Source organism: Pleurodeles waltl, chromosome 3_1, assembly GCF_031143425.1.
Source record: "Pleurodeles waltl isolate 20211129_DDA chromosome 3_1, aPleWal1.hap1.20221129, whole genome shotgun sequence".
NCBI classification, from domain to species: domain Eukaryota; kingdom Metazoa; phylum Chordata; class Amphibia; order Caudata; family Salamandridae; genus Pleurodeles; species Pleurodeles waltl.
The window spans coordinates 150,269,241-150,296,829 of record NC_090440.1 but is presented as its reverse complement, the minus strand read 5'-3'; the positions used below and the strand labels follow the sequence as shown (position 1 = coordinate 150,296,829).

General features: G+C 45.5%; 1 protein-coding gene across 6 annotated transcripts in view; it reads right to left on the bottom strand.

Annotated features, from left to right (window-relative positions):
* Nucleotides 1-27,589, bottom strand: part of TLN2 (talin 2) — a 1,094,076-nt gene that overhangs the window by 180,798 nt on the left and 885,689 nt on the right. For all 6 annotated transcript variants that reach the window (XM_069221982.1, XM_069221985.1, XM_069221980.1 and 3 more), the window contains 4 exons: nucleotides 22,605-22,775; nucleotides 6,361-6,507; nucleotides 4,896-4,997; nucleotides 18-137 (listed from right to left, as the gene is read on the bottom strand). In XM_069221982.1, the coding sequence (XP_069078083.1) occupies nucleotides 18-137; nucleotides 4,896-4,997; nucleotides 6,361-6,507; nucleotides 22,605-22,775 (540 nt within the window). The remainder of the gene's footprint in view (nucleotides 1-17; nucleotides 138-4,895; nucleotides 4,998-6,360; nucleotides 6,508-22,604; nucleotides 22,776-27,589) is intronic.

Here is a 27,589-nt window from a genome sequence, read left to right as displayed (position 1 = left end):
CGTTTCTTGGGCCTGACCTCCACTGGCTCTGCTGTCGCTGCAGCCATCCGCCCCTGAACAGCCAAATTGCTGTAATCACTGGTTACCAACGAGGCCAGACCTCCGAGCTCCTCTGGGTTTGTAAAGGACTTGCTCATCTGAAAAGCAACACAGTAAAAGCAGATGAATAACAGGATGAAAACGAACTGACGACATTTGCTAACAGTAGACTCTGAAGTTCTTAGCATGGCACGTAGATTGAGAAAACATGGATTGGAAGAGGCTGGAGATTTTAAACATTGCCAAGGTGATGGTTCAACAGACTCATATACAATACAGTGATCTGTCAGTGATCTGTTTATATCTTGGAAAGACTCATCTGTAAATCCCAAAGTATTCACCTCAGCCACACGTCCTTTTGCTGTTGATTAAATAAGCACCAGTGAGATGGATAATAACAATCAATCGGCAACTGTGAGCAATTCATTGAGTAGATTTTAATTTTACTTTAAAGAAGCAAGTATGTGTCAAGTGCCACTGTCATTACTCATGTTACAAAAATGCTTATGATACATTGTATGTGAGGCTGAAGCTACCTTGAAACTGCCACTTGTAAAGAATACTCTTATTATTTACACTCTACCCTTTTGTGTTAAATAACTTAAGCTTAAGCTTGTATGTGCTCTATAGTCGTATGTCCTGCAGTGCAGTTGGAGTTCCGGTACCTTCACACCCTGGGCTTGAGGATTCTGTCACAGACGCAAGTCTAATTTCTGATTGTTTTAGTTAGATCATTGTAGGAAAATGCCACTGTTGGCATGGTTACCCCCTAACCTTTTGCCTTTTGTTGATGCCAGCATTGACTGGAAGTGTGATGGGACCCTGCTAACCAGGCCCCAGCACCAGTGTTCTTTCCCTAAAACTGTACCTTTGTTTCCACAATTGGCACAGCTCTGGCACACAGTTGAGTCCCTTGTAAAAGGTACCCCTGGTACCAAAGGCCCTGTGGCCAGGGAAGGTCCCTAAGGGCTGAAGCATGTATTATGTCACCATCAGGGACCTCTCACTCAGTGCATGCACACTGCCTTAGAGCTTGTGTGTGCTGGTGAGGAGAAAAGACTGAGTCGACATGGCACTCCCCTCAGAGTGCCATGCCCATAACCCACTGCCTGTGGCATAGGTAAGTCACCCCTACGGCAGGCCTTACAGCCCTAAGGCAGGGTGCACTATACCACAGGTGAGGGCATAGCTGCACGAGCACTATGCCCCTACAGTGTCTAAGTCAATTCTTAGACATTGCAAGTGCAGGGTAGCCATAAGAGTTTGTCATTACGATATCAAACTGCTCAGCACAATAAACCCACACTGGTGCCAGTGTGGGATTTATTGAAAAATGCACACAGAGGGCATCTTAGAGATGCCCCCTGCATGCCAGCCCAACTGCTAGTGCTAGGCTGACCGGTCTCTGCCAGGCTGCCACTTCCAGGCACGTTTCTGGCCACATGGGGTGAGTGCCTTTGTGCACTCTGTGACCAGGAACAAAGCCTGTCCTGGGTTGAGGTGCTTATGGCTCAGGCCTGGTGTTACAGTGCCCCAGGGCACTCCAGCTAGTGGAGATGCCCGCCCCCCAGACACAGCCCAACTTTTGGCAGTAAGTCTGGGGAGATAATGAGAAAAACAAGGAGGAGCCACCCCCTCAGCCAGGTCCACTCCTAAGGAGACCAGAGCTGAAGTGACCCCCTCCTTGGAAAATCCTCCATCTTGTTTTGGAGGATTTAGCCCAATAGGGATAGGGATGTGCTTCCGTCCCCAAAGGGAGAGAGCACAAGGAGGGTGTATCCAACCTCAAGGACAGTAGCCATTGGCTACTGCCCTGTGACCCTAACACACCCTTAAATTCAGTATTTAGGGGCGACCCTGAACCCAGGATTTTAGATTTCTAATGACCTACAAAGAAGGACTGCTGACCTGAAAAACCCAGCAGAGAAGAAGGAAGATGACAACTGCTTTGGCCCCCAGCCGTACAGGCCTGTCGCCTACTTCAGAGAACCTGCACCCCATCGATGCATCCTGTGGGCCAAGTGAGCTATGCCGACTCAGAGGATGGCCCTGCACCTAAGAAGGATCAAGAACTCCCATGGACAGCAGACCTGTCCAACCAAGAAAGAAGAAACCATCTTTAAAGGGACTCCCACCTCACTCAAGAAGCGTAAGTCCCCAACACTCTGAACCCGAACCCCTGGCCTGTGTCCAGAGAAACCAACTACCCAGAGAGGACGCCCCAGGCGACTCTGACGACAAGTCCACTCTGGGCTGACCTCCCTGCACCCCCACAACGACACATGCAGAGGGAATCCCGAGGACCCCCCTGACCGCGACTGCCCGGGACGAAGATATCCGACGCCTGGAGGAAGCACTGCACCCGCAGCCCCCAAACCTGTGAGAAACCGACCACCCATGCAGCAACGACCAGCAGGCAGCCCTCACCCTTGCCCAGTCGGTGGCTTGCCCGAGAGGCCCCCTGTGCTCTGCCTGTAGCGCCTAAATGACCCCCGGGTCCTTCCAAAGAGTTCTACTGAGAACCCAACGCCCTGTTTGCATACGGCACCCGGCCACCCCGTGCAGCTGAAGGTGTGGTTTGTGTGCCTACTTGGGGCCCCTCCAGTACTCCTCCAAACCCCTCTGGTCTGCCCTCTGAGAACAGGGGTACTTAACCTGCCAGCAGACTGGAACCGGAGTACCCCCTATTTCCGTAGGTGGGTAAGTAATTTTGGCTCCTATGTGACCTCTGCACCTGACCGGCCCTGGGCTGCTGGGAGTTTGGGGTTGCCTTGAACCCCCAACGATAGACTACCTATACCCAGGAGACTGAACCCATAACTGTGGTACTTACTCTTGAAACTGTACTCTACTTACTTCCCCCAGGAAGTGTTGAAAATTGCACTGTCCACTTTTAAAATAGCTTTTTGCCATTCTAATAAAAACTGTGTACAATATTGAATCTATTCAAAGTCTCAACTATTAATATGCAAAGTACCTTTCATTTAATGTACTTACCTGCTAAATGAATCTTTCGGTTCTAAAAATAAAACAAAGGAATATTTTTCTATAGAAATCCTATTGGCCTGGAGTTAAGTCACTGAGTGTGTGTTTTCACTTATTGCTTGTGTATGTACAACAAATGCTTAACACTACCCTCTGATACACCCAACTGCTCGACCAAACTACCCCAAATAGAGCATTAGTATTATTTATTATTGCCTCTGTCAAGCCTTTCTCTTAGGGAACCCCTGGACTCTGTGCACATTATATCTCATTTTGATATAGTATATACAGAGCCAGCTTCCTACAATCATCAATAGTGTAGCTGTGATTAATAAGCTGATTCTGTGTTTATGTCTGGTTGTATGTTTGTTGACTTGATTAATGTTGCTTGGTTTGTATACCCAGCCATCTTTAACAATTTTAATATGAGCCATCTGGTAGTACTGGTATGTTCACTGCCTGGCTTTAAGTATATCAGAAGTAAAATACTGTATGGTGTCTTGATAGGATACACAGATCCTTGTAAACCATACTAGCTGTTGGGTGTTAGTGTGTGATGTGCTTGTGTGGTTTGGGAGTGATATTTTGTTTTATGATGGGTAGAACATTCTCAACTGGAAAATTGTCCTGAAGTGTTCTCACAAATCAGGCTTTATGAGCGAGCAATTAGTTCTACTGTGATGTGTGTGTGTGTAGGACCGTAGACTATTCACTGCATGACATTCCAGGTGTGCTCGGGTTTATAACCATAGAAATGTTATATGATCTGAGGAGTCTGCGGAACCCCCAGTGAGAGTGATGTGGCTCTGTGTACATTTCTATCTGCGTGTGACCATATTTTGCTCTTACGTTTTCACTACTGGAAGGATGCCACCCATAGAGTCGGCTAGTCTGAGAATTCTCTACGGGCAGGACACAGCACAAGAATTCAGTATGAAAGAGTACCCGGAAAGAAGCGTCACTAAGGCAGAACATGCTAGTCCTGCAAACTTGTGCGAGTTGTCAGATCTCCCAGCACTAGATGGCAGCTGGCAGAAGCACAAATACTGTCAGCCAGAAGTTGGCTCCACCACAAATCTATTTACAAGGCAATCAACATTTGAGCCCACTGTAGGAATCATGTCCTAAAAATATGAAATGCCCCTTAATGCAGAAGGGTAACACGCATCATGGCAGCAAGAATCAAATGTATCTGATTACTGCTTGCAGAACACACATTTAGCACCAGCTGCATTTGCACTACTGTAATTAACTACCACGGTAAGACATTACTGTAGGTCAAACCCAACTAATTTCCCCAAGTGCTACCTTGGAGTATAGCTAACTGCAGAGTAGCACTGGGGCAGCCACACCACTCTCTTTCATCACGCTCATACATGCCCTTGCTCTCACATGCCTACACTACAAATGTTCTGGTATCACACATTCCACACACACTGAAATGTACACAGACCCCATGTAAATGTAAAATGTAAATTAGCACTTGTATAGCGCACTACTCACCCGTTAGGGTCTCAAGGCGCTGTACTCATACCGCTATGGAACCCCTCCTGGCTTTTCCCTGTGAGGCGCCCACTCCTGAGCACCCCCAGGGTGAAGCCAGGCATCCAAGCGCTGTTGGGGCCGTTGTGGAGATTAAGCAAGCTATTGCCCAGAGTTGCAGAGTGGGACCCATGAATTAGATTAGGCACCGAGGCGAGAATTATCTGGTCAAGGGGAATTGAGCCCGAGACCTGCCGAAGCGGGACTTGAACCCTGGTCTTGAGCCAGATCTCTGCTTCAGGGTCTGCCGCTCTAACCATTGAGCCACACTTCTCCCCATGATGGCAATGCATGTGCTTCCATAAATACAATGAACACTGTTTACTCACCATCTCGTGGGCAGTCACAGCAATCGCTTTTGAGTATTTGACTACTGTGGTCTGGTAATCCACAAATGATCCTTTGGGCTCTGGAGGAGTTCCTTCATCCAACTGAAATAGGATGAGACTGTCAAATGTGAACCCCATAGCACTGCTAGAACACAAGACTAAATAAACAAGGAATTGCAAAGCATTACAAGGTGCATGTCATATGCCACAGTACCATGTTCTTGTTGGACTCACTTTCGGTAAAGTACTTTCTTCACCCGGCATGGTCAGAGCTACATAACAGCATTTAATGTTTTTCATCACAAAGTCAGAATGACAATATGATTAACACATGCATAATTGCATTTTAGGGTACAATCTGTCAGACTCTCTACTTGTTACCAGGGTTAGGCCGCAGGGGTTGGGCATTACAAGAATCAGACGTCTGTGCATTGCTTTTCAAAAGCTTATATGTGCAACTGATATCATACAGCATAGACAGAACACAAACGACATGTTTCATTCTATGATGGTGTGGAGTAAAAAATTATATATCCCAAGAATCTTGATGTGGTGATGGTAGAAACACTGAAGCCAGAAACTCCTCCTCCTCAGATTTTTATAGTTATCCTATGCAGTTTCCAATTAGACCAGCAAAGGAGCTATAGCAAGATTTTAGTTTATCACCCATGGAAGAATTAATTCCTCTTCTCCAAATAAATCTAGAGTAAATTTACAAGGTGTACGAGGGTCTACTAATAACACAAATCTTCTATTGCAACCCCACTAAAGACATCTATACACAATGAAACACACTAAGTTAGTGAGGGTAAAAATAAATGTGTGCCTCACTGGCACAGCAGATGCCTATTCACAGGGAGGATAAACAAACCCTAAATCCTGCAAAACTGGGCCAAATACTAGGTAATATTAAAAAAGTTGGGTTAAATTTAATGGCAGAGAGGTGTTGCCTGACCACAAACCACTGCACTCTGTCGCAGTGTACTCTGAGGTGCAAGATGCTAATTTACACCTGTGAAAATGTCAGCTAGTTCAAATGACTTCATCGGGCATCATCCGATCATCCTAACAAGAACTGTTTAATGCTTGAAACTTAAACACTAAGGGTTACAGTACGCAAACATCCTTTGTAAAATAACTGAATAACACGACATAACAATCTGTAAAATAGGCTTTATACTCCTTGATGGGGCTATAAAAAGAGATTTCAACATGTTATAGTGGGTAAAAGGTTGGATGCTCATCTCATAAGGAAAAGGTCAGACATTTAACTTTGTTTATTAATGTAATTTTGAGTTAGGTGTCACTACTTTAGATTTAAGAGAGCTTATTTAGGAGCATTTTGACCATTATAAGCATCATGTATATTTTATTTATTGCAAAAATAACGAAAAAGCAGATACATTTTATACTTCACAGTGTTCATAAAAAGAATCAGGCAAAAAACATAAGTTTTAAACCTCACCTTATTCATTGCTTCTGCGATGGAGTCCACCATACCTCCTACCATGCCCACCTCACTGGCTGCTTCGTTCAGAGTCACCATAAGATCATCCACTGCCTCCTTCATTAACTGGGCTGCCTCTGTTATGGCGTCATGAGTGTGAGAAGCCTATGAGTGGGACCATGCAAAAACAAATATTGAGTCTGTAATTTAGTTCAACAGACACCTTTCCATTGGGGGCAAGGAGGGTCTTTAGAGCCTGAGGTGGTGGCCAAATTCACTCCTTCCACTATATGTTAACACAGACTCATATTCTACAAATGTTCAGAAAGTTGGTACTCAAAACTATACTTCATATGATATAACGGTCTCTAGCTCAACTATATTCCAGTATCAGACTAGTAATTAATTAATCTTATTCATGGGCCCTCATTCCTGACCATACCAATTCCAATCATTTTTTATGGTGAGAAATTAAAATTGACTTGTGCATCCACCTGCCTTTAACTAAATGATCAATTAGTGATAAAGTGTGATACAAGACACACAAATTTATTTTGACAAATACAAAAATACTTATTCAATCTTGTTTTCAAAATAAACACGTATTACTTGCTTTTATCAGTCAATATTTTACTACTGAAACCATATAAAAGTACAAACTACATTCATAATCCTGATTTACACCTCAAACACAAAATAAAAAATGAAAATCAATGTTAACACTAACACAATAGGTATTACTGTACAAGGCTTTTGTAATTTCTTCCAACATGATATTGAAACAATTTTACGCTATCCTTAATTAGCCCTGCACTGGATTAAAAAAATCCTCTGAACTACATGTTTTAAACAACAAATGTTTCATACATATATATTCAAAAAGGTGGTCAATCTTCACAAAAGCAAACAGTATACACGTATATATCTCGATAGTAATTGTGTGTATATCTATTGAAGGGTTTAATGAGACTGAAAAACAGAGTTTATACAATCTGCACTGAAACCAGAACTCAAAGAGGCCTGATGCCCTACACTTAGTACTCTAGTCAAATCAAGCCACCCATTAGCCGAAAGACTTGCAAGAGTTTAATGGGAAGGCATATGACTCTACCCACTACCCCTCCAGTATCTCCAGCTTTGCTAGATTTGCATTTGAAAGATTATGGGGGTTATTACAACTTTGGAGGAGGTGTTAATCCGTCCCAAAAGTGACGGTAAAGTGACGGATATACCACCAGCCGTATTACGAGTTCCATAGGATATAATGGACTCGTAATACGGCTGGTGGTATATCCGTCACTTTACCGTCACTTTTGGGACGGATTAACACCTCCTCCAAAGTTGTAATAACCCCCTATGTGACTTCAGAATACCATACATAACTGATGTGCTCTCTCTCAGCAGCTTTGGTTTTCATGTATGTTTCACTGTCACCAGCATCATGGGAGTCTGCCATGATCTGCAGCCTAGAGGTTGGTTCCATATGAAGGTCCATCAGCCAAAGTCAGTGCTCCAACCCAGCTGCTGATGCACAAAGCAGAGCTTGAATATAACACAATGCAGGCTGCCTGCCTGGAACCATACACCTAACTACAAGCGAACTGAAGGATCCCTGATCCAAGGACCAAAGTGCTCTGGTTTCTGCTGATTTTATACACTTTATAAAACTTTTCAAAGTCTTGGTAAACCTTTAAACTTCCCCTGAAGATTCAGGGTGATATGCACAGTAAAGATATTATTTAATCCCTAAAGCTGTGCATAGTTCATGGACCACTAAAGACACAAAATTTGTCCCTTTCTCACTTCGAATCTGAAGTGGATTCCAGAACATGGACCGAAGTCCCTGAATACTTTCTTAGCTACAGTGACTGCATCCGCTCAGACATGTGGGTAGACGTCAGTCCATGAAGACATCATACACACTAACACCGGTACACAAACTAGAAAGATTGAGACATATAAATAAATTTAATTGGCACATGGAAAAAGGTACTTTAAAAAGGTGAAAGAGTGCCTGGAGTAATTGTGCCACTTTTACCAACACTGTAGGTTTGGCAAGTGGCACTTGTATGACAGTACCGGTGGATAATGGAAGGGATGTGGGATGCAGACCAATGAATACCTACAGTTTGAACCATGCTGTCTTCACTGTTGTGAACAGCATCACAGGGGCTAAATCTGGAAGCAGCACCTAACCAGCAACTCCATCAGGGTCTTTTTGACAATTGCATTTAATGTAGGTTCCCTTTCAGTTGTCTGGGGGCACACTCTTGTAGTCCAGAATTTTAGGGTGGGCATGAGAGATCCAACAGTCTGGGACACAAAGTGTGATTTCAGAGTTGGAGGAAAAGACAACTATTTTAGCAGTATGGTCAGCAAAAGCACTACCTGCGAACACCTCTTCTTGAGTGGTTGGTGAGAAGCACAGTTAACTACAGCTACTATTATGGGCAATTGGAGGGCATCGGGCAACCTTTAACATAAGATCCATTCTTGATTGGGACTCCTTCAGAGACAAGAAACTGCATCCAGAGAAGTCCAAAGTCATGACAACTTCAAACAAATACTTTCATTAAGTAAATATGGTTTAAGACTTTGCTACAGTGTGGCTAGTATACAAGAACATGTGAGAGCTATATATTCAGCTACATAGGCAGAGTGTACCTTTCATAAACATCTAGCTTCAAAAACTTTTCTGCAAATTTTGGGATAGGACAATTCAATTCAATTTTATTTATGATTTGGAACTCTACTGGGGTCCACATAAAATACACCTTACAAAAGAACTATAGTCATTATTACTATTTTCATCTAAAAACAAATTGAAAACGGGGAAAAAATGTATACAGTAAAGAATTGTATCACAATGTTCCATGATGTCTTCCAACCTTTGTAATTGCATGCTACCTTACTAAAATAATAGCACAGAGAGAGAAGAAAATGTGGATACTCACCTCAGTACAATTAAAATTTCAGATACAAGTAAGAAAAAAGACAAATATATTTAAGGCTTCAAGAACAATACCCGCTATATATAACTGCATGGTGTAGAGTGCTAAAGTATAAGTAAAACACAATATATAGAAAAGAGGAATACCAAAGATACCTACGCCGATTAACTTCGAACACAGTCTGTCTAACCATAATATTACAGATGTATACATGTACGGGGAACAAAGATTTTCAAGGACTCAAAACAACTTTTTGCTTTTTGTCAGGAGGTACCTAGATTTCTCTGCTCCATAATGATAGTGTTATTATAGGCAAGTTAATGCAATAGACATATAATTAGGCCTTACCACACAACTTGCCATACAGCGAGTGCTTTTAAAATAAATTTAAAAAACATTAAAAAAAATTAAATATTTTGAAACAGAATCTTTTGTTAGGAGAATCAAACAGGGCTCGAAGGAACTCAGGCACCGACAACAAAGAGAGCTGAAGACAGATTGGTTTTAGCTATTTACGCTGGAGTGAGGCAAGGGATGGACAAATGAATAATACGTGGATTAGGTCTTGAGATTCCGCCAAACAGAAGTTACGCTCTTTTGATGTTCCGTGCCATTTCGCCAATAGTATATTCAGAGGGAGCAACCCCTGGCGAAGCAGCATCCAGAAGCACCTGGCACCATGAGGAATGTTCCAAATGATGTAAGGTTGTGATTTTGTTATTACTAGTGAGTTGACTATATTCCCAAAATAACTTTTTGTTTTACAGCTCTCAAGATCTAAACGCGAGCTCAAAGCCAATGTAGCTTTCTTCAAGATAACTTTCAAATGCCAAGAAGGAAGTTCCAGGACCTGGCTACACTCCAGGTCCAGCCTTTCAAGGGCATTGGAAAAGTTCTTACAAAAGGCATATTTGACCTTACCATTGTCTAAAAGGAGTTCTTTCTTTAATATTGATCTTATGGAGTTTTCCTCGCTCTTTAGAATTGAGGTGGCCAACCGAATGACCCCCGCTAATCCTTGGACATATGCACTACTAAGCCCCATTTCCAACCTTAAAGCCGCCACAGAAACAGCTGTATTAACAGACAATTGTTTTCTAAGGATTTTGCCTTCTGACTTATTCAAGAACCCCCATTTGGAGATATCTATGAATTCCACCCCATAGAGCAGGGATGCAGGAATTGTGACTCGATATGTAGATAAAAGATAAGAAAAATGCCTTCTCCCTGTGGCTGTATAAAGGGCCCCCAAACCTCTTGCCTGACATTCGGCCTTTGATTTATTTGAAGCAATTTGGGCAACATCACTAAGGTTCCCACAGACTATTTTCCCTAAGAAGGGATAAGATTTCACAATTTCTAAGTTTTGATTACTCAATGTCCAATGGTAATTGGGAAAAGTTATCTTTTTGTTCCCCAGACAACAGAGAACCTTACTTTTAGTAACGTTGATCTTCAAATAATGTGAGTGAGAATATTTTGATAGTAACTGCAAGCGGTTCTGTAGGCCTTTGGGGGTTAAATCAAGAATTATAATGTCGTCAGCATATAGTAGACAGCAAATTGAGAGCTCACCCAATAGTGGAGGAAAACCCTTGCCCTCGGACAAAACGGAGGGGAGATCTGATATATAAAGGGAAAAAAGCAAAGGAGCCAATAGGTAACCCTGTTTTAACCCATTGGACTTAGATATCTTATGGGATAGACCTCTATCACCCCCCAAGAGGATTCTACACTAGGTATTGGAGTGGAGCGCTATTACTAACTCAAGGTATAGGGAGGCAATAAATTCAGACCAGCGGGCTTCGGTGATCGTGACAGAGGACGGGGGGATGAATTTTCGACCCACAGCCTTCACCCGCTAAAGCCCAGAGCGCCTTGCTTGGCCCTTTGTAGCGGCTTCCCGGAGCTGAATTCAAAGCCTATCCCCAGATTATTTTGCAAGGCGGACTTTCAACCGCTTCTTTCTCCTTTTCAAGAGGACGACCCTAGCATTCCTTTCCTCAGAGAAAACTAAATACTGGGCCCTAACCAGGTTATTTATTTCTCCATTTAAATCAAGCAGTGCACGGGCATGGTTTTCCAAACTACTTTTTTCCCTCCAGACAAGGTGTTAGCCACCAACTGCTTTAAGAGAATAGAGAAATATTGCAATTCTATCCCCTCCCAACTAATCAAATCAGCAACCACGGGTGCTAATATTGCCGAAACACCTGCCACCCTCTTAAAGTTCCACTGGGACCTCCCTGTCTTGTTAGAAAACCTCTGGGTAAACCCACCAGACTTCCAGAAGTCTAGAGACAATATGGACGTTTCAAGAGTGATAAAAAGCAAATTGTGGTCACTATAGGGGGTGCTTGTAATCCTAAAATCTTGTAATAAACAAAATGACGAATATCTGAAAACTAAATAGTCTAAAATGGCCATTCCTCCCGGGGATATATGTGTAAAAGAAGCAGGAGAGTCCGACGGGCCTGCCATTGGCGATAATACAGTCGTTTTTTTTTTTTAAGAAAGCTGAGGAGAAGTTTACCTCTTTTGTTGGTTTTAATTAAAGGGTGGAAGACACAAGCTGGAATACAAAGTGCTATTTCTCTTTCAACTACACGCATTCGACCTAAAGCGAAGTTGGAAATTTTACAGTTTAGGTCTCCCATTAGTACAATCAATGGAGGGAGCTGAGTATCTAGGGCGTCCTCAATAAAGGCAAAAACCCTATGAAACAATGAATGGTAAACTGCCTCTGGGGGCACATAGACATTAATTGGTAACAGTGTAGTGGGGCCTCGCGCGGTATTCTGCAATTGAATGGTTAGGTCCATGAAAGGTTACTGGGGTCGTTTTAGCAGGAATAATCCCATTTAAGTGTGTTAGCCAGTAGGCAAGCTTCCCCAACACCCCCCCCTTTAGCATTAACCCTTCGTGGCGAAGTGGCCTTACAGTCAATGACAAAATAATTGTCCCACAATAAGTCCTTGTCTGACCAAGTCTTCTTTAAGAAAATTAGGTCCGGTTTGAGGGTATTAAGATAAGATAATTTTCCCTGCTAAATTGTACCTCAGCTGCATTCCAGGAAATTATTTTTAGTCCTGTTAGGAAGTTGAATGGGGCGGGTCCCTGGGCCCCCGCTCTTGAGCAAGGGCACCCAAAAGCCAACCCTAATCTTCCTGGGAATAAGTGGCTGGGTGATTAGATACTGGACTTAACTCCTGCAGTATCACCTGTCTATCCTCCCCTGTGAGGGACACTTTAAGAGCCTGTAAATCTAATCTAGGTCTGTACATAGTAAAATCAGACCCTTCAAAGAGGTCAGGGGTTAGGGCCTCTTAGGGCCCTTAGTCACAACCTTGTCCCCGCCAAAACCAGAATGGGACAAGAGCGGGATCACATCAATCCCCCGACACTGTAGAAAATCAGCATGGGAGAGGCCACGTGCAAAGAGCAGAAGGCGACCCTAGCCCTGAAACCACAATTAATCATCAATAAAGAAACAAGATCAATATCATAGCTAGTAATGTGTTTCAAAGAACTGGATTCTGAAAGGCATTTTAACAAAGTGGACCTATTTAGGATTAAATCAGCATCAAAGATAGGAAAAAAGTCTACTATCTGAGAGTCCATATTATAACCTGTTAAAGGTACCACTTCCCTAAGCAAAGGGAAGGAGGCGACATTAGAAACGGCCTCCTGTCTAGAATGCAAGAATGGAGAGGCACTTAGATTCAAGGCTGGGGTGATAGAAAGGTCAGTTTTAGGCTCACTTTCAGGCCCCCTTTTAGAAATATTGGGCCATCGCAGAGAGGGAACTTAAAGAACAAGTTACTTTCCTCCGTAACACCTTATCAGGTGCAGACAATATCTAGCCACAAATTCCTTACCTTTGAATTCTCCCCAGGTCTCAGACTGGATCTGGAATATTTTTTGTGAGCGGTACCCCTTGCGCGCCATTAGGTGGCGTCAGTCGGCTCTGCACCAGAATTGATGTCTGCTTCATCTATATAGGTCCACCTCCATCAGTGATGCCACTTACTTTTCACGGCTTCCCACAGCAGAAGCGTGGAGCCATAAAGAGCGCTAACACTAGTGTGTCCAAACTAGGGCCCTGAAAGGGATTATCTCTGACCCTAGAAATCTGTCCACAGATCAGGGAAGATGGGAGGGTCAGTAAGGAATCTGTGGCTAGATATTGTCTCTACCAGATAAGGAGTTACTGAAGGTAAGTAACTTGTTCATTTGATAGAAACTTATAGTCGCAGATTCACTACCTTTGAATAGATAGCAAAGCAATACCATCTCCGATGCAGGGTCTGCTGACAAATTTAAACTAGGAAGTCATGCAGGACCAAGTGGGCAAAATGCCCGTCCCTACAGACCTGACTGTCCAGGCAGTAGTGCTTGGTAAACGTGTGCAGGGAAGCCCACGTTGCTGCCTAGCAGATGTCCAGGACTGGGACTCCACATGCTAACACAGTGATCACAGCTTTAGCTGTGGTGGAATGATCCTGCAAGCCTTCTTTTTCGCCGGTGAATAGCAGATCTTGATGCAGAGAACGACCTATCGAGAGATGCCCCATTTCTGCACTGACGGACCTCTTCTCCCCAACTACCCCATGAAGAGTTGGTTGTCCACCCGGAACTCTTTGGTTCAATCAAGACAGAATGACAACACTCGTTTTGGGCCCAGAAGGTTGAGTTGCTCCTCTTCTTTAGAGGGACGTGGAGGAGCGTGAAAGGTGGGCAAGATGGCAGATTGGCCCACATGAAATGGTGTTACCACTTTCGGTAGGGAAAGAGGCCCTAGTGCGAAGCACCAGTTTTTCCGGATAAACTGAGAAGAATGGAGGCTTGGAAAATAAATCCTGCAGCTCGCTCACCCTCTGGGCAGATGTAATGTCCATGAGAAAGGCTGTTTTAATCGTGAGCAGCTGGAGGGGACACTTGTGGAGAGGCTCGAAAGGAGCACACATCAAGAATAATATGAACAAATGAAGGTCCCACTGAGGCATAATAAAAGGAGAAGGGGGAAACATATGCACAAGGCCCTTAAGAAATCTATTTACAATAGGGGACTTAAATAAAGAGGGTTGGTCAGACAGCAACAGGAAGGCAGACAGAACAGAAAGATGACCCTTCGGAGTGCCCAAAGCAGAGCCCTGCTGGGCAAGGGTAGGGATCAATCAATTAATCAAACATTTATAGAGCATGGCAAATCACCCCTGAGGGTCTCGAGATGCTGGAGAAGTATGCTGCTGTGTGGAGGAATGATGATTCGAACATCCAGATCTTTAGTTCTCTTCTTAATCACTGGAAGGATAGTGCGGCCCCGGGGTCCAGGGGGTGGATGTTCCAAGCCTTGGCTGCCAGGTGCGAGAAGAAGTGTCCTACGCTGTTGGCTCGGCAGATCCGTGGGGATGCTGTGAGGGAGAGGGAAGCTGATCATAGGTGTCTGGTTGGTTGGTGGAAGGTCAGGTGTTTGTTGATGTATGCTGCTCCTACGTTGTGCAGGGCCTTGTTGGCGTGGGTCAGCATCTTGAACTGGCATCTCTTCAGAATCAGGTGCCACTGTAGTTTTTTGAGATGGGGTGTGATGTTGGGCCTTCTGGGGAGGTAAGAGTACGAGTCTTGCCACTGAGTTCTGTATTATCTGGGGTCTTTTCATGAGGCGTGCTGTGATTCCTACGTGAAGCGTGTTTTCATAGTCCATTCTGCTGGTGATGAGGGCCTGCATGACGGTCTTTCTAGTGTCTGCTGGGAGCCACCGAAGATCTTTTGGAGCATGTGAAGGGTGTAGAAGCAGGCGGATCAGACTGCTTCCACTTGCTTCTTCATGAACAGCTTGCTATCCAGGATGATGCTGAGGTTGCGGGCGCGATCTGTTGGGCCGAGGGTTGTGCCAAGCGCTGCGGGCCACCATGTGTCAGTCCCAGGCAAGGTGTTGTTCCCAAAGAAGAGGACTTCTGTTTTTTCAGTGTTGAGTTTAAGACCTTTGTCCTACATCCAATCTGCTACATTCATCATGCATTTGTGGAAGCTAACTTTTGTGGTGGAGGGATCTTCGGACAGTGATAGGATGGGTTGTCGTGGGCATCAGAGATTATGTTGAGTCCATGTGATCTGATGGTGATGGCCAGAGGGGTCATGTAGGTGGTGAAGAGTGTCAGGCTGAGGAACGATCCTAGGGGGACTCAACAGATGATCTTCTTGGGCTCTGAGGTGAATGGTGGACGACTGAACCTGACAGGATTAAAAAGCAAAATATCAAAAAGGGAAGCAGAAAGTGGATCAATGGGCATTTCTGTACAATATGATAGAAGTCGCTTCCACCGGCAGGCATATACCGTTTTGGTGGAGGGACACCTATCTACCTGAATAACATTGCAGACTATGGGAGGAATGTTGAAAGTTGTCAACGCATCGCTGCTTAATCTCCACACAAGAAGGCGGAGAGATTACATATTTGGGTGGAGGACCCTCCCCTGCTGCTGCGACAGAAGATCCTCCCAAAGGGGCAGCTTGATTGGACGATCAACACTTAGGTTCAAATAGATCGGGATACCAGACTCTCAGTGTCCAGTCTGGAGCCACAAAGAAGACTAGGGCCTGGTCGTTCCTGAGAACTCTGGGAAGGAGTGGTATGGGCGGAAAGGCACACAGGAGGCCTGAGCTCCACTCGAGACGAAATGCGCTTTGGAAACTCCGGCGCACAAAACTGATGACATTGTGTGTTTTTGGCAGAGGTGAACAGATCTAACCAAGGCTCTCCCCTCTGCTGAAACTGACCTTGCGCCACCTTTGGGTGAAGACGCCACTCGTGATCCACTAGGCAACGATGGCTGAGTTTGTCTGCTCTGGTGTTCAGAGATCCTGCCAAATGTTGAACCAACAGGGATATGCCCTGCTGTTCCAGCCATGTCAAGAGATGCAGGGCCGAAGGACAGTGTCCACGACCCCACCTCACCCTGTTTGTTGCAGTATCACATGGCAGTGGTGTTGTCTGTGAACACCTGCACTAGCCTTCCCTTGATTGAGGGTAGGAAGGCTTTCAACGTCAGTCGGATCACATGGAGCGCCAGCATGTTTATGTGGAGCCCGGATTCAGCCAAAGACTAGAATCCTCTGATCTCCACCTCTCCCAGGTGGCCGCCCTAACCCAGGAGTGACGCATCTGTCACTATTGTGAGATCTGGTTGGGGAAGGGGAGAGATGTGTGTATCTGACCCAATAACGGTTCATTAGCCACCACTGCAGGTTCTTTGCAGTTCCCTCCAAGATCTGGAAGGTGTCAGAGAGATTTCTCTGATGCTGCGCTCACTGGAACTTCAGGTCCCACTGCAGAGCCCACATATGCCATCTGGCATATGTCACTAGAAGGATGCAAGATGCCGTAAATCATTCTCACCAAAACCCAGGATAGAGGCTGAAACATCAGTATCATAGCCTGCATATCCTGGACTCACCGCTCGGGAGGACAAGCCCGAAACTGCACTGTGTCCAAAATGGCTCCAATGAAAGGGAACTTCTGAGAGGGAGTCAGGTGTGACTTCGGCACGGACACCACTGATCTGTGCAGATGCGCTGAAATCACCGCCATCACTTTGGTGAACACTTGAGGGGCACTGAAGAGGACCACGGTAAACAGACTGCTCGTGGCCTACATCCCACTCGCGGAACTGGAACCATCTCTATGGCTCTTTTAGCCAAGAGAGCCTTGACTTTCTCATGTAGCAAGGAGGCACGGAGGGAAGGGTGGTCTCGAAGGGGAGGGAGAAGCCCCTTCCAACAATCTGTAGGACCATCTGTCCGATGTTATGGACTGCCAGTGGAAAAGGTGATGGCGGATCCTGCCACCAACTGGACGCCCATGTTCCAAAAGGTCAAGATTAGGAAGGTTTGGAGGCTGCAGCTGCCTGTGGGGTGGGGGTTGGAGGAGACTGATAGCTTCAGGATCAGTAGGAACCGCGCCCTTGTCCACACAGAGGTTGGGAAGCATGCAAGAGCCGGCGGGGTGTGATAGGGTTGGCGCTATTGAAAGCCCCTTCCGTAGTCATGAAAAGAGCCAAAGGCAGACTGGGAATGATGCGGGCAGCTGAGAGGCCCAAGGACATGGCTGTAGCCCGAGAGTCCTTAAAGCACTCCAGCACCATGTCTGCCTTGTCTATGAAGAGATGGGTTCCATCAAAGAGCATGTCCATGAGGTAAGCTCGGAACCCCCAGAAAAGGCAGATCTGAGTGCCCCTGTTGTGGAAACCGCTCTGCCCAATGATTCGATCGTGATCAAACCACAGTGTATAGTGAACTTAGCTGCATCTCTCCTGTTTTTGGCCGCTTGGAAGAGAATAGCCGGAGCCTCCTCTGGGACCTATGGTAGCACTAGTGCAACAGTGCCTCACAGTGTGAGGACAGCAGTCCAATAAGCATGTGGTGTTCACTGACCGCACTGCAAGGCTGGCGGAAGAAAACTTTTCTTACTCAAGCTATCCAGCCTCCTGGATTCCCTATCCGGGGGTGCAGCAGGGAACGCGCCATGGAAAGTGGAAGCTTGGACCACCATGCTCTCCGGGGTAGGGTGAGGAAGCTTGGGTCTCCTGGGGCGGGGCAGTGGAGGTGGACAATCGTCCTATTCACAGAAGCCTCTTTGCTGGGCTTGTACCAGGTTCCCAGAAAGACGTCAGTGAGGGGTTTGTTGAAAAAGAGCAGGGGTTCAGAAGGAGGAATCTCCCTGTTGCAGCACCTCAGTCAAGATATTGGTCTTGACTGCTGAGGGCAGCTAAAGGTCCAGGACCTCAGCGGCCCTCTTCACCACTACAGCATAGGCAGCTCCCTCCTCTGTAGTCATGGTAGGGGAAGAAAGCATGTCAGTATCTGGAGACGTGTCCAGTCCGCTGGCATCACCCAGTTCCTCACACCAGTCCATATCCTGTGCTTCTAACTGGTATACTAAAGGGCCCAGTGACCCTTCCCATTTCTCCTCAAGGCCGAGTCCCTCAGAATAAGGCTGAGGCACCAACCTAGGACACAAGGGTCCAGTCGGCTCCAGAACTGTCACCGTTCGATGCGGCTCTGTGTCAGATAGAGGGATGACAATGGGGATGGTGCGGCGCGCTGGGAGCATCAGCATCAGGACCGGATCCATAATCAGATTCATGGGGCCTGCTAAAAAATGAGACGCATGGGCTCGTAAAATTATTTGACTTGAGCGGGGTCTGCTCCGGCTCCCAGAAAGGTGTGGAGGCATGGAGTTGGCACTGGCATAGGCTCTGAAGAACTATGCCTCGAATTACGATGTTCCTTTGTCACATCCACCGAAGGACAAGGAGAAGCTGAAGCGTGCTTTGACTTCTTTTGTTTTTTGTGCCCCTTACTGGAGTGTCCTGATGACTGAGTGGGATGAAGAGGGACTCCTGGAATGATCCTGGGACCTTCCTCTCGACCGGCACCGAGACCTATGTGGAGTCGCCTGCCGGGCCACTTGCAGAATTGGGGACCGCTCCGTCAAAGCCTTCGGCACCATGCGTATGCCAGTCGAAGCACGACTTGGAGTCATGGTCACGCTCCAGACACCATAGACACACGAGGTGTGGGACCGGGTCTCACTTGTGATCCCGATTTTTACAGTCACGGCTTGAATAGGTCAGAAGGCAGTGCGTGATCCTTGACTGAGTCTTATCTCTTTTATATGCGTGGGGGAAACAGTGGGACCCTGTTTAAAAAAAAAAAAAAACTAATGTGGTAATAGCGCCCTTGCCGTGAGCCATCATTTGGATGGCAGCACCTTCCACTTATGGGGGTAATAACAAAAGACGCACCTTCCCTTTTAATATGCGTTACTATATGGGATTATGATACGCAATACTACCCTCGTATAATATTACATTGTCTCTTTAAATATATCCCTATTTTTCATAATGCTAATGGCTAATATAAGAGCCCGAGAAAACAACAATACATGGCTAGTTTACATTTGACTATAGAGATCGGGTTCGCAAGTGAGACCCGGTTGCTAAGGTGTTCTGCTCTCACTTTTTCAGCACATTATCTGCGTGACAGCCCAAGCTGATACGATCCTTCAAAGAGTGAACAATTGTCATAGCCACAAAATATTCTGACATACTTATTGGCTTTTACCCCAAGTGTGTGACTACAGGTCCCACCCCCCCCCGACACGCATGACGACTGAACAACCCATGTATAGGGTAAGAAGGTTGAATAAGAATTGCGCATGCAGGTGGCGTGGTCTTGGCCTTGATACACAGAATTATGCATGTATTTCCTTTTCGCAGGCTTTACAGCTGAAAGAGATATGTGTGAATGATTGAGGTCGCACAGAGTCAAATACACACCCTAGCCTTGACATAAATGTCCAGCCATCATATTTGAAGTCTTATATGGCTTTGCAGATGACAGGCCGCTACATTCAGCACATTGTTAGTACAAAAGGTTTGTTTTTTAAAAGCGCAGGGAATATTCACAATGGTGCGGCTTTACAGCGGTGAAAGGTAGCACGCTTGACAATTTCTTTGTTGTTTGTGCGTACTATTACGCTTATTTCAATATGACATGAATACAATTGAATATGATAGCTCAAGGATACTAGGGATATTGCAGGCATCGGAGTAATGGAATTGTGAAAACTTAAGTGATTTATTTAACAGGATAATTCTGTTGGGTTAGAGTTAAATAAAACCTAGCCTTAGGATTAACAGAGAAGCAACAAGTGAAGGTGTGGTTAGATATTGTTTGGGGAGGTTACAAGGCAATCTATAAAAGGTGTGACCCCTTTAGGATAGGGGTTCAAATCCACAAGCAAGTTGGCAATCAATTTATCTATCAGTAGAAAGTAATGGTCCATTTAGCAGTGAGTTATTTGTATATAAATGATTCTACAAGTTTGTAACCTTTTTGGAGAGACTAATGTATCTTTGCATTATCCTTTGTAGGTACTTCGGAAAGTTAAGTCAATTCCCATTCAGGCGAGAGCAATAGGCCTCACATGTATGAGTGACACACTGGGAGTGTTGAATTGGCCCTGACAAAGGCCCCTAGACCCGACTGGGCTCATAGAGAGGGCCAAAACATGTTGGCATAGGATTATGGTTTTCTAGAAACATTACATTCCCTAGGAAACCTGAGCTAGATTGGTTTTATTCATGCCTCTGGTACCCTCTAATAAAGAAAATCTTTGGGGTATATCAACAGGCGTTAAAGTGTATTATCTGGAGCCCTGCTTCTATCTAGTTGGTGCTTTATCTAAGCATTCCAAGAGTTCTTGGTTGAGTCCCCCCCGGTAGTACTATCTTATCAGGGTGTGGATAGACAGCCAATGATGAAGCATGCCACTAGTTAGTGGGTGAGACGTCTATTCCAATTCTTGGAACAATCCAATTGGTTGACTGTAGAAGAGGTCTGCTTTGAATCTTAGGACTGAATAAATCCTGGGAACAGTTCTGGAACTCCTTTGGCCTAGTTGCTATTGTGACTAGAACGGTGTACTTTGGGAGAACACAGCTAGGTGGCATTCTCTCACTCCCAGACTGTGATAACTCTCACTGTAGTGAGACTCCAGACCACCCCTCTCTCCCCAGAATGACACTGTGACGATGCACATGGTACAAAGACAAGCAACAGGTAGAGGTGACACTGTAATAGTAATGATAACAGGACACTTCAGATCTGAAGTGGAGAAATAGGGGGTAATTGCTCCTTTTCCTCCTCCTGAACTGTATTTCCTCAGTCAAATCTTATGTTTGCATTGGTCGGATGTTTCTTAACTATGAGCAAGGTCCTCTTGTCAAATGCCTCCGCATCACTGAGGTTGGTGTCGAAGGCAATGACAAGAAACAACTCATAAGGATGGGGAAGACATAAAGGGTCTTGACATGGGGAATATTGATTAGGGGAAGATGTGCGTATGAGAAGCAGAAAAAGTCAATGATGAAGTCCAGGAAGGTGAAAGCATCAAACTACAAAAGAGTCCAGATACACACATAATACATTTCTTAGGCTTTCTCTCTCTAGTAAATGCAAATATATCCCCATTGGGAAGAGGGAAGTTCACTTTTTTGTGTGATGTGAAATTTCTGGAAAGCGAGTCTCAGTCTTGAAGAAGGTGAAGACACAACTTGCTTTTCTCCGCTAGACAAAGCATATATTCCCTATCTAAATAAGAACAGAGGTTTCCTAGCCTCGGATTTGGTAATTCTGGCTTAAAATATCTCGCAAATCCAACCATCATCGTCTACTAAGTTCTCATGTGTGCATCCCCATAGGTTGGATGCCTGTTTCAGGCTGGGAGCACTCCACTCACTTATTGATCGATTGATTGATACAAGGTCTGGTCACAGACAATAGATGTATAGATGTAATTGCCCACCGTACCCTCTTGAAAATCATTTAATTCCCACACAAATATGGGGGTTTTGGGACTAGACAGTTGCCCCCAATAGAGTACTTTAGGTACACAGCACATGGCAGCTAATAACCAATGAGAAGATTGTATATGATTTGAAGGAGGAATCGAATCGATTTGTGAAACTGTGAGACCTGGTCATTTGATACTTAAATGACAACAACAGGATCCCCCTGTCCAATAAAACTGTGTGCCCTGGAACTCTTGGATCCAAATAGGCACCTCTGCGACTCTGACTGGCACAATGTGTTTTCGATGTACCTGGAGGCGAGTACTCTGTGTTGGGAGCTGCCCATGGGATGTGGGAGGCGTGGGTCGCTGGCATTTTGTTATTGTCTTATTCATGGTGGGCATGTCCACCGAGCTGTAACAATAAAACCCAGTAAATGCTATTGAAAATAAATTAAGAAAGAATGGGTTTCTTAGAGTCTACCTGGGAAAGATGGATCTACAGAAGGCTGGCTGTAGAAATATTGAGACAACCTGCCTCAGTGGACACATCTTTAAAACAGGAATACATTTATTGAATTGTATTGTGTGCAGCTCTAATCTGAAAAACACATCAACTTTACAAAGCATACACTTTATGTGTGACACAAGAATCTATCCAGTATTTCTCTGGTGGATGAGGAGGATGGGGAGGGAGGAAGATGAGAAATATTTAAAGGCACGTAAATCATTAGGGATACACGTCTGAGGAACACAGATTCGAATTATTTATGACATGTTAGGCACTTTACTTATGTGTTATTCATGGCTTAAGGGGGGAGTTATAAATAACTGTATCTTTCGGATGCTGGGGGTTGGACATTAGTACAAGAATGACTATTAGATCCTCCTCACCATCAATAATTACAATTCTTAAAGATTCTCGCTTTAGTCTCAGAAGTCTGACGATAACCTACTTTAGGGTTTCCACCGCCTTCCTTAGCCGCATACAGCATCTGCAGTGCAGATTCGGCCAGCGTCTTGGTCTGGTCCAGAACAGTCATCTGCTGCTGATGATCAATAATCTTTGAAACTACACCAACGGCAGCCAAAATCAGGGGTTCAAAGTACTGTGCCAGCTGAGTGACCTAGGGAAACAAGACAGATTAAATAGTTTTTAATAGTTACAAGGTGCAAAGCAAAATGACTAAGTCCTGAAACTATAGTCATTTGGGCCTATTTTGGCTTGGCATAAATGGAATTGGGTTATTACCTTGTAGTTTCATCACAAAAAAGGTCCTGAACTTGTCCTGAAAATGCACTCAATAATTAGCAACATAAATATATGGCCCTATTTCTTCTAAAGTAGGAAGCGTTATCAATTTCTGAAGATTGGAAAATCAATATATTGTTCCTCCATCCTCTTTCTATGGTACTGCTAAATATGTCTGCCCTTACATAGTCACAAATTGCCATTGTTTATGGACTGGAGCCATACAAAGCTGTTTATATACTGAAAGAAAACCAATAAAAATGATTGCTGCAAATAAGCTCAACGTGATACTGTAATACAACTGAATACAACAGCAAAATGTGTGATTATGAGTGTTCAATCCAACATACGTAATAAATATAAGTTAAAAGCAAGTGTTGTGTGGATATTCAAATAAACATTTTGGTTTTGGTACTCCTGCTTATTAAGAGGAATAATGCACATCAGTGCAAGTGTCTCATGGGCTGAACAATTTAAATGCTGAAAGTGGGGGCTCTAGTCTGTATTAAGGCACTGTAATGCTGAACTCACCATTGAAAACAATAAAACAATGGAGAGGAAGCTGTGAATAGGGGGCCCTCTCATCAACATCCCAATGTATATCTTCTGCCAGAACATTTTAATGAAATGAGGGAAACAAAGACCGTGCTCTCAAGAAAATAAATGTCGCATCCCCAACATTCGGCTGCTGGTGTCACAGCCATGCAGTGACAAGGGGAGCTAAGAGAGAAGGGAAGAGAAAACTCAGTAGCTCATGAAACTATGTTTCTCTTTGTGTTGGGGTTGAGTTTTGTTGGGGATGGTGGTTCAGGCACAGGAGGTGATACACATCACGTTAGCCTAGTTGGCTAGGTCCCTAGTCGTATTACAACAGGTACTTCCTATTCACTAATGTAATGGGGGGAGTTATTGGAGGGAGGGTAGGTGGTGAGTTGTGGGGTTTTGTTTCCTTTTTTAGGTGTTAAGCACAGGTGCACTTGGCATAGCCTTATCCACCCGCATCGAAGCCAGTAGCAACCGTAGCAAAGAACTCTTCAACATCAAGGAGTTCGCCAACAATGCAGTGTGATAGAAGACAACACCCCGAAAACAGGAGCTCTGTGACTCTCTCGCCACCTACTTCCATGCCAAAATATCAAGCATCTATGAAAACTTTGCACCCCAGCCCACCGTGCAAGACACATCCATCTCCTCAACTACGATGACCCCCCCTGCCAGAAACATACTCTTCAAATGGAATCAGCTCACCACTCTAAACACCACAGACATCATGAAGACCATCCACTCAGGTTTACCCACCAACCCCTGCCTGCATCATATATTCAAACTCGGTATCAATGGCATCAGCAGCAGACTCTCAGGTGCCCTCAACTCACCTATCAACTCAGCCACCTACCCAGACTTCTGGAGACACATGAAAGTCAAACCCCTTCTCAAGAAACCTTCTGCCAACCCCAGCGACCTCAAAAACTACTGGCTGATCTCCCATATCCCCTTCCCAGCAACACTGATGGAGAAAGCCATCAACCAGCAACTCACAAAACATCTTGAAGACAACAAACTCCTGGACCCGTCCCAGTCCAGATTCCACTCCAAACAGCACAGAAACCGACCTCATCACAGCAACAGATGACATCAGAACCCTCCCAGACCAAGGAGACTCGGCTGCCCTCATCCTCCTAGATCTGTCAGCAGCCTTCTACACAATCTCCCACCACACACTAGTCAAGAGACTTCATCATATCGACATCCGAGGCATCGCCCTGAAATGGACTGCATTGTTTGTCTCTGAACGCACCCAAAGAGTCCTCCTCCCACCTTTCACCTCGCAACCAAAGCCCATTATTTTTGGAGTCCCCCAAGGATCCTCCCTCAGTCCTACCCTCTTCGACACCTACATGAACCCCCCCGGCCAGCATCGTATGAGACGACGGGCTGAATATCATCTCCTACGTCGATGACTCACAGCTGATCCTCTCGCTCTCCAAAGACCATGCCTCGGCTAAAACCAACTTCCACCTCTGCATGACAGTCATCGCCGACTGGATGAGAGATAACTGCCTCAAACTCAACATCAAAAGTTCTTCTGTTCGGCAATACCACCTCTCCGTGGGAGGACTCCTGGTGGCCCCTGGACCTAGGGACCCCTCCCACACTGACATAACACGCCTGGAACCTGGCAGTCATCCTAGACAGCAAACTAAACATGAGGACTCCACACTCTCCGAAAACTACATAAGATTTTCAAATGGCTTCCCACTGGCTTCAGGCGCACGATCACATAGGCCCTTATTACCAGCCGCCTTGATTACGGAAATGCTTTGTACGCCAGAATCATCACCCACCTCACAAAAAGATTTCAGCTCATCCAGAACACAGTAGCCAGGCTTATCCTTGACCTCCCAAGGCGGACAAACATTTCTTCACAACTCAGAAACCTGCATTGGCTCACCATACACAAATTATGCCAATTCAAATTGCTAACTCTCATCTACAATGCCTTCATAAACAAGTTCAGGCCTGTTTCAACCAGAGAGAGAACTTTTGAAGACCTCCCAGACACCTGCGCTCTGCCTCCCTCTAACTCACCCATAAACCCCGCATTTGCAAGATCAACTATGGAGGACGAGCTTTCTTCTACCTGGCATCAAAATCCCGGAACAATCTCCCCATCCAACTAAGAACATCTCCTTCCACCAAGAACTTCAGGAAGCAACTCAAGACCTGGCTTTTCGACTGAGCTGCGTCTGAGACCCAAGCAGTAGTTACAGCACCTAAATACTCTCAGGGGTGATAAGTGTGCCATACAAATGTTTGATTGATTGACTGACAAACACATGGGCAACAGACACAGCATTTTGATACTTTTTACAAATGGCAGACTCTGTCTCATTAGGGACCAGTGGCTCCAGACCCACAGGCCCGGCTACCCTTAAAATGGTGTTGTGCATTGTGAATGGGTTATTGGATAAGCTCAAGAGAGGAGCGGTCATTAGAGCGGCTATGACAACAGAGGCAGACATCGTCCTGCTCTAGTAAACCCACCTCCTGGGCAATGGGTGTACTTTCCTGGCTTGTAGGGGGTATTCCCAGGTCTATCAGGCTGGCTTCCACAGGGGATCCAGGGGCACTGCCATTTTGATTAGGATACACACTCCATTAGTGGTTTCTAGACTAGGGCAGGATGGCCTGGGCTGTTATGTGGCATTCACATGCACTCTGTGGGGCCTCCCTTTGTCCTTAATATGTGTATATGCCCCACCACCGCTTATGATGGGCTCCTTGTCTATAGGATTTGGTGAGAGGGCTGCAGAAGGCACCGTGGATCCTGGTTGGGAATCTCAATGAGGTAAGCAATGGGAATCTTGATCGCTCTCAGATGGGGGGCTTGGGCTGGAGGCGGACCCACACACCTTGCGACTTTTGAGCATAATCTAAACCTGGTTGACCCATGGAGGGTGTACCACCATGACGAACAGGGATATACCTTTTAAATATTCTGGGGCTCACCGTTCTCTCTCCCGACTGGACTACTTTTTTATGCATGGTCAAGAGTGTCATAGGGTGTTGGAGGTCCGGCACCTCGCCAGGGGCTCGGCCGACCACTCCCCTGTGGAGATGATTTTGACCTGAGGCACAGTAGGCTTAGGACAGGTCGGAGATTAGATCAATGGTACCTTCAACAGGATGACTTTAGGTCTCTGCAGCACCAGAGTCAGCAGTTTCTCGCTGATAATCAGAGTTCCATGTCTTCGCCGGGTGCGATGTGGGAAGCTCAGAAAGCCACATAACGATGCCACATCCTTAGCTATGCTAAGGGGCACAAAGAGAACTGTAAGAAGAAGGTCAAAGACCTAAGGCAGAGTATCTTAGATCTGGAAAGTCGATTTGAGCGTTTGGGACACGAGTCCATATTATGGGACTCATTGCATAAACTTTGCTTAGGCAGAAACTGACGCAGGAGGTGAGGGAAGTTTGGATGGTCATTCACAGCAGAATCTGCCAATGGGGAGACAAGGCCTGCAAAATTCTGCATTGGCTCGGCACCCCCAGAGTGGTGGCGGCCCCAGTGACTTACCTGTTGTCAGGCGACGAGTCACGGGTGGTGGGGAGTGAGCCCATTGCCTGGGCCTTCACAACTTATTATCAGAAACTATACCAAGCTGACCCGCTGAGCCCACGTGCTTGATCTGCCAATACCTTGCCTGTTGCTAGAAGACTGGGACTCCCTTGACGCTGAAGTCACCTGTGATGAGCTGCATGCAGCTCTGGCTCAACTGCAGCCGAGCAAAGCGCCTGGGCCTAATGGGTTCCCTCCAGAGTACTGGCACTTGGTGTGGTCCCAGACAGACCCACAGCTGCTGAAGATGTTTCAGAAGGCCCCTGAGAAGGGTGGGTTACCTTCTGATCTCAGGACAGGCAATACTGTAGTACTACCGAAACTGGATACAGACGGCAAGTGTTGTGAAGATTTTTGACCCATTTCACTCCTGAATACAGAAGCGAAAATATGGGCCAAGATGTTGGCCGGCTGTCTTAGGAAAGTTATTGAGAGTCTTGTTCATCCGGACCAGTCCGGGGTCATGACGCATCGGGCCACTCACCACAACTTGAGGCAGGTGCATAAAGAGATTGTCATAAGCAAATTGGCAGGGTAACAAAGCCCTCATGTCCATCAATTTTCAGAAG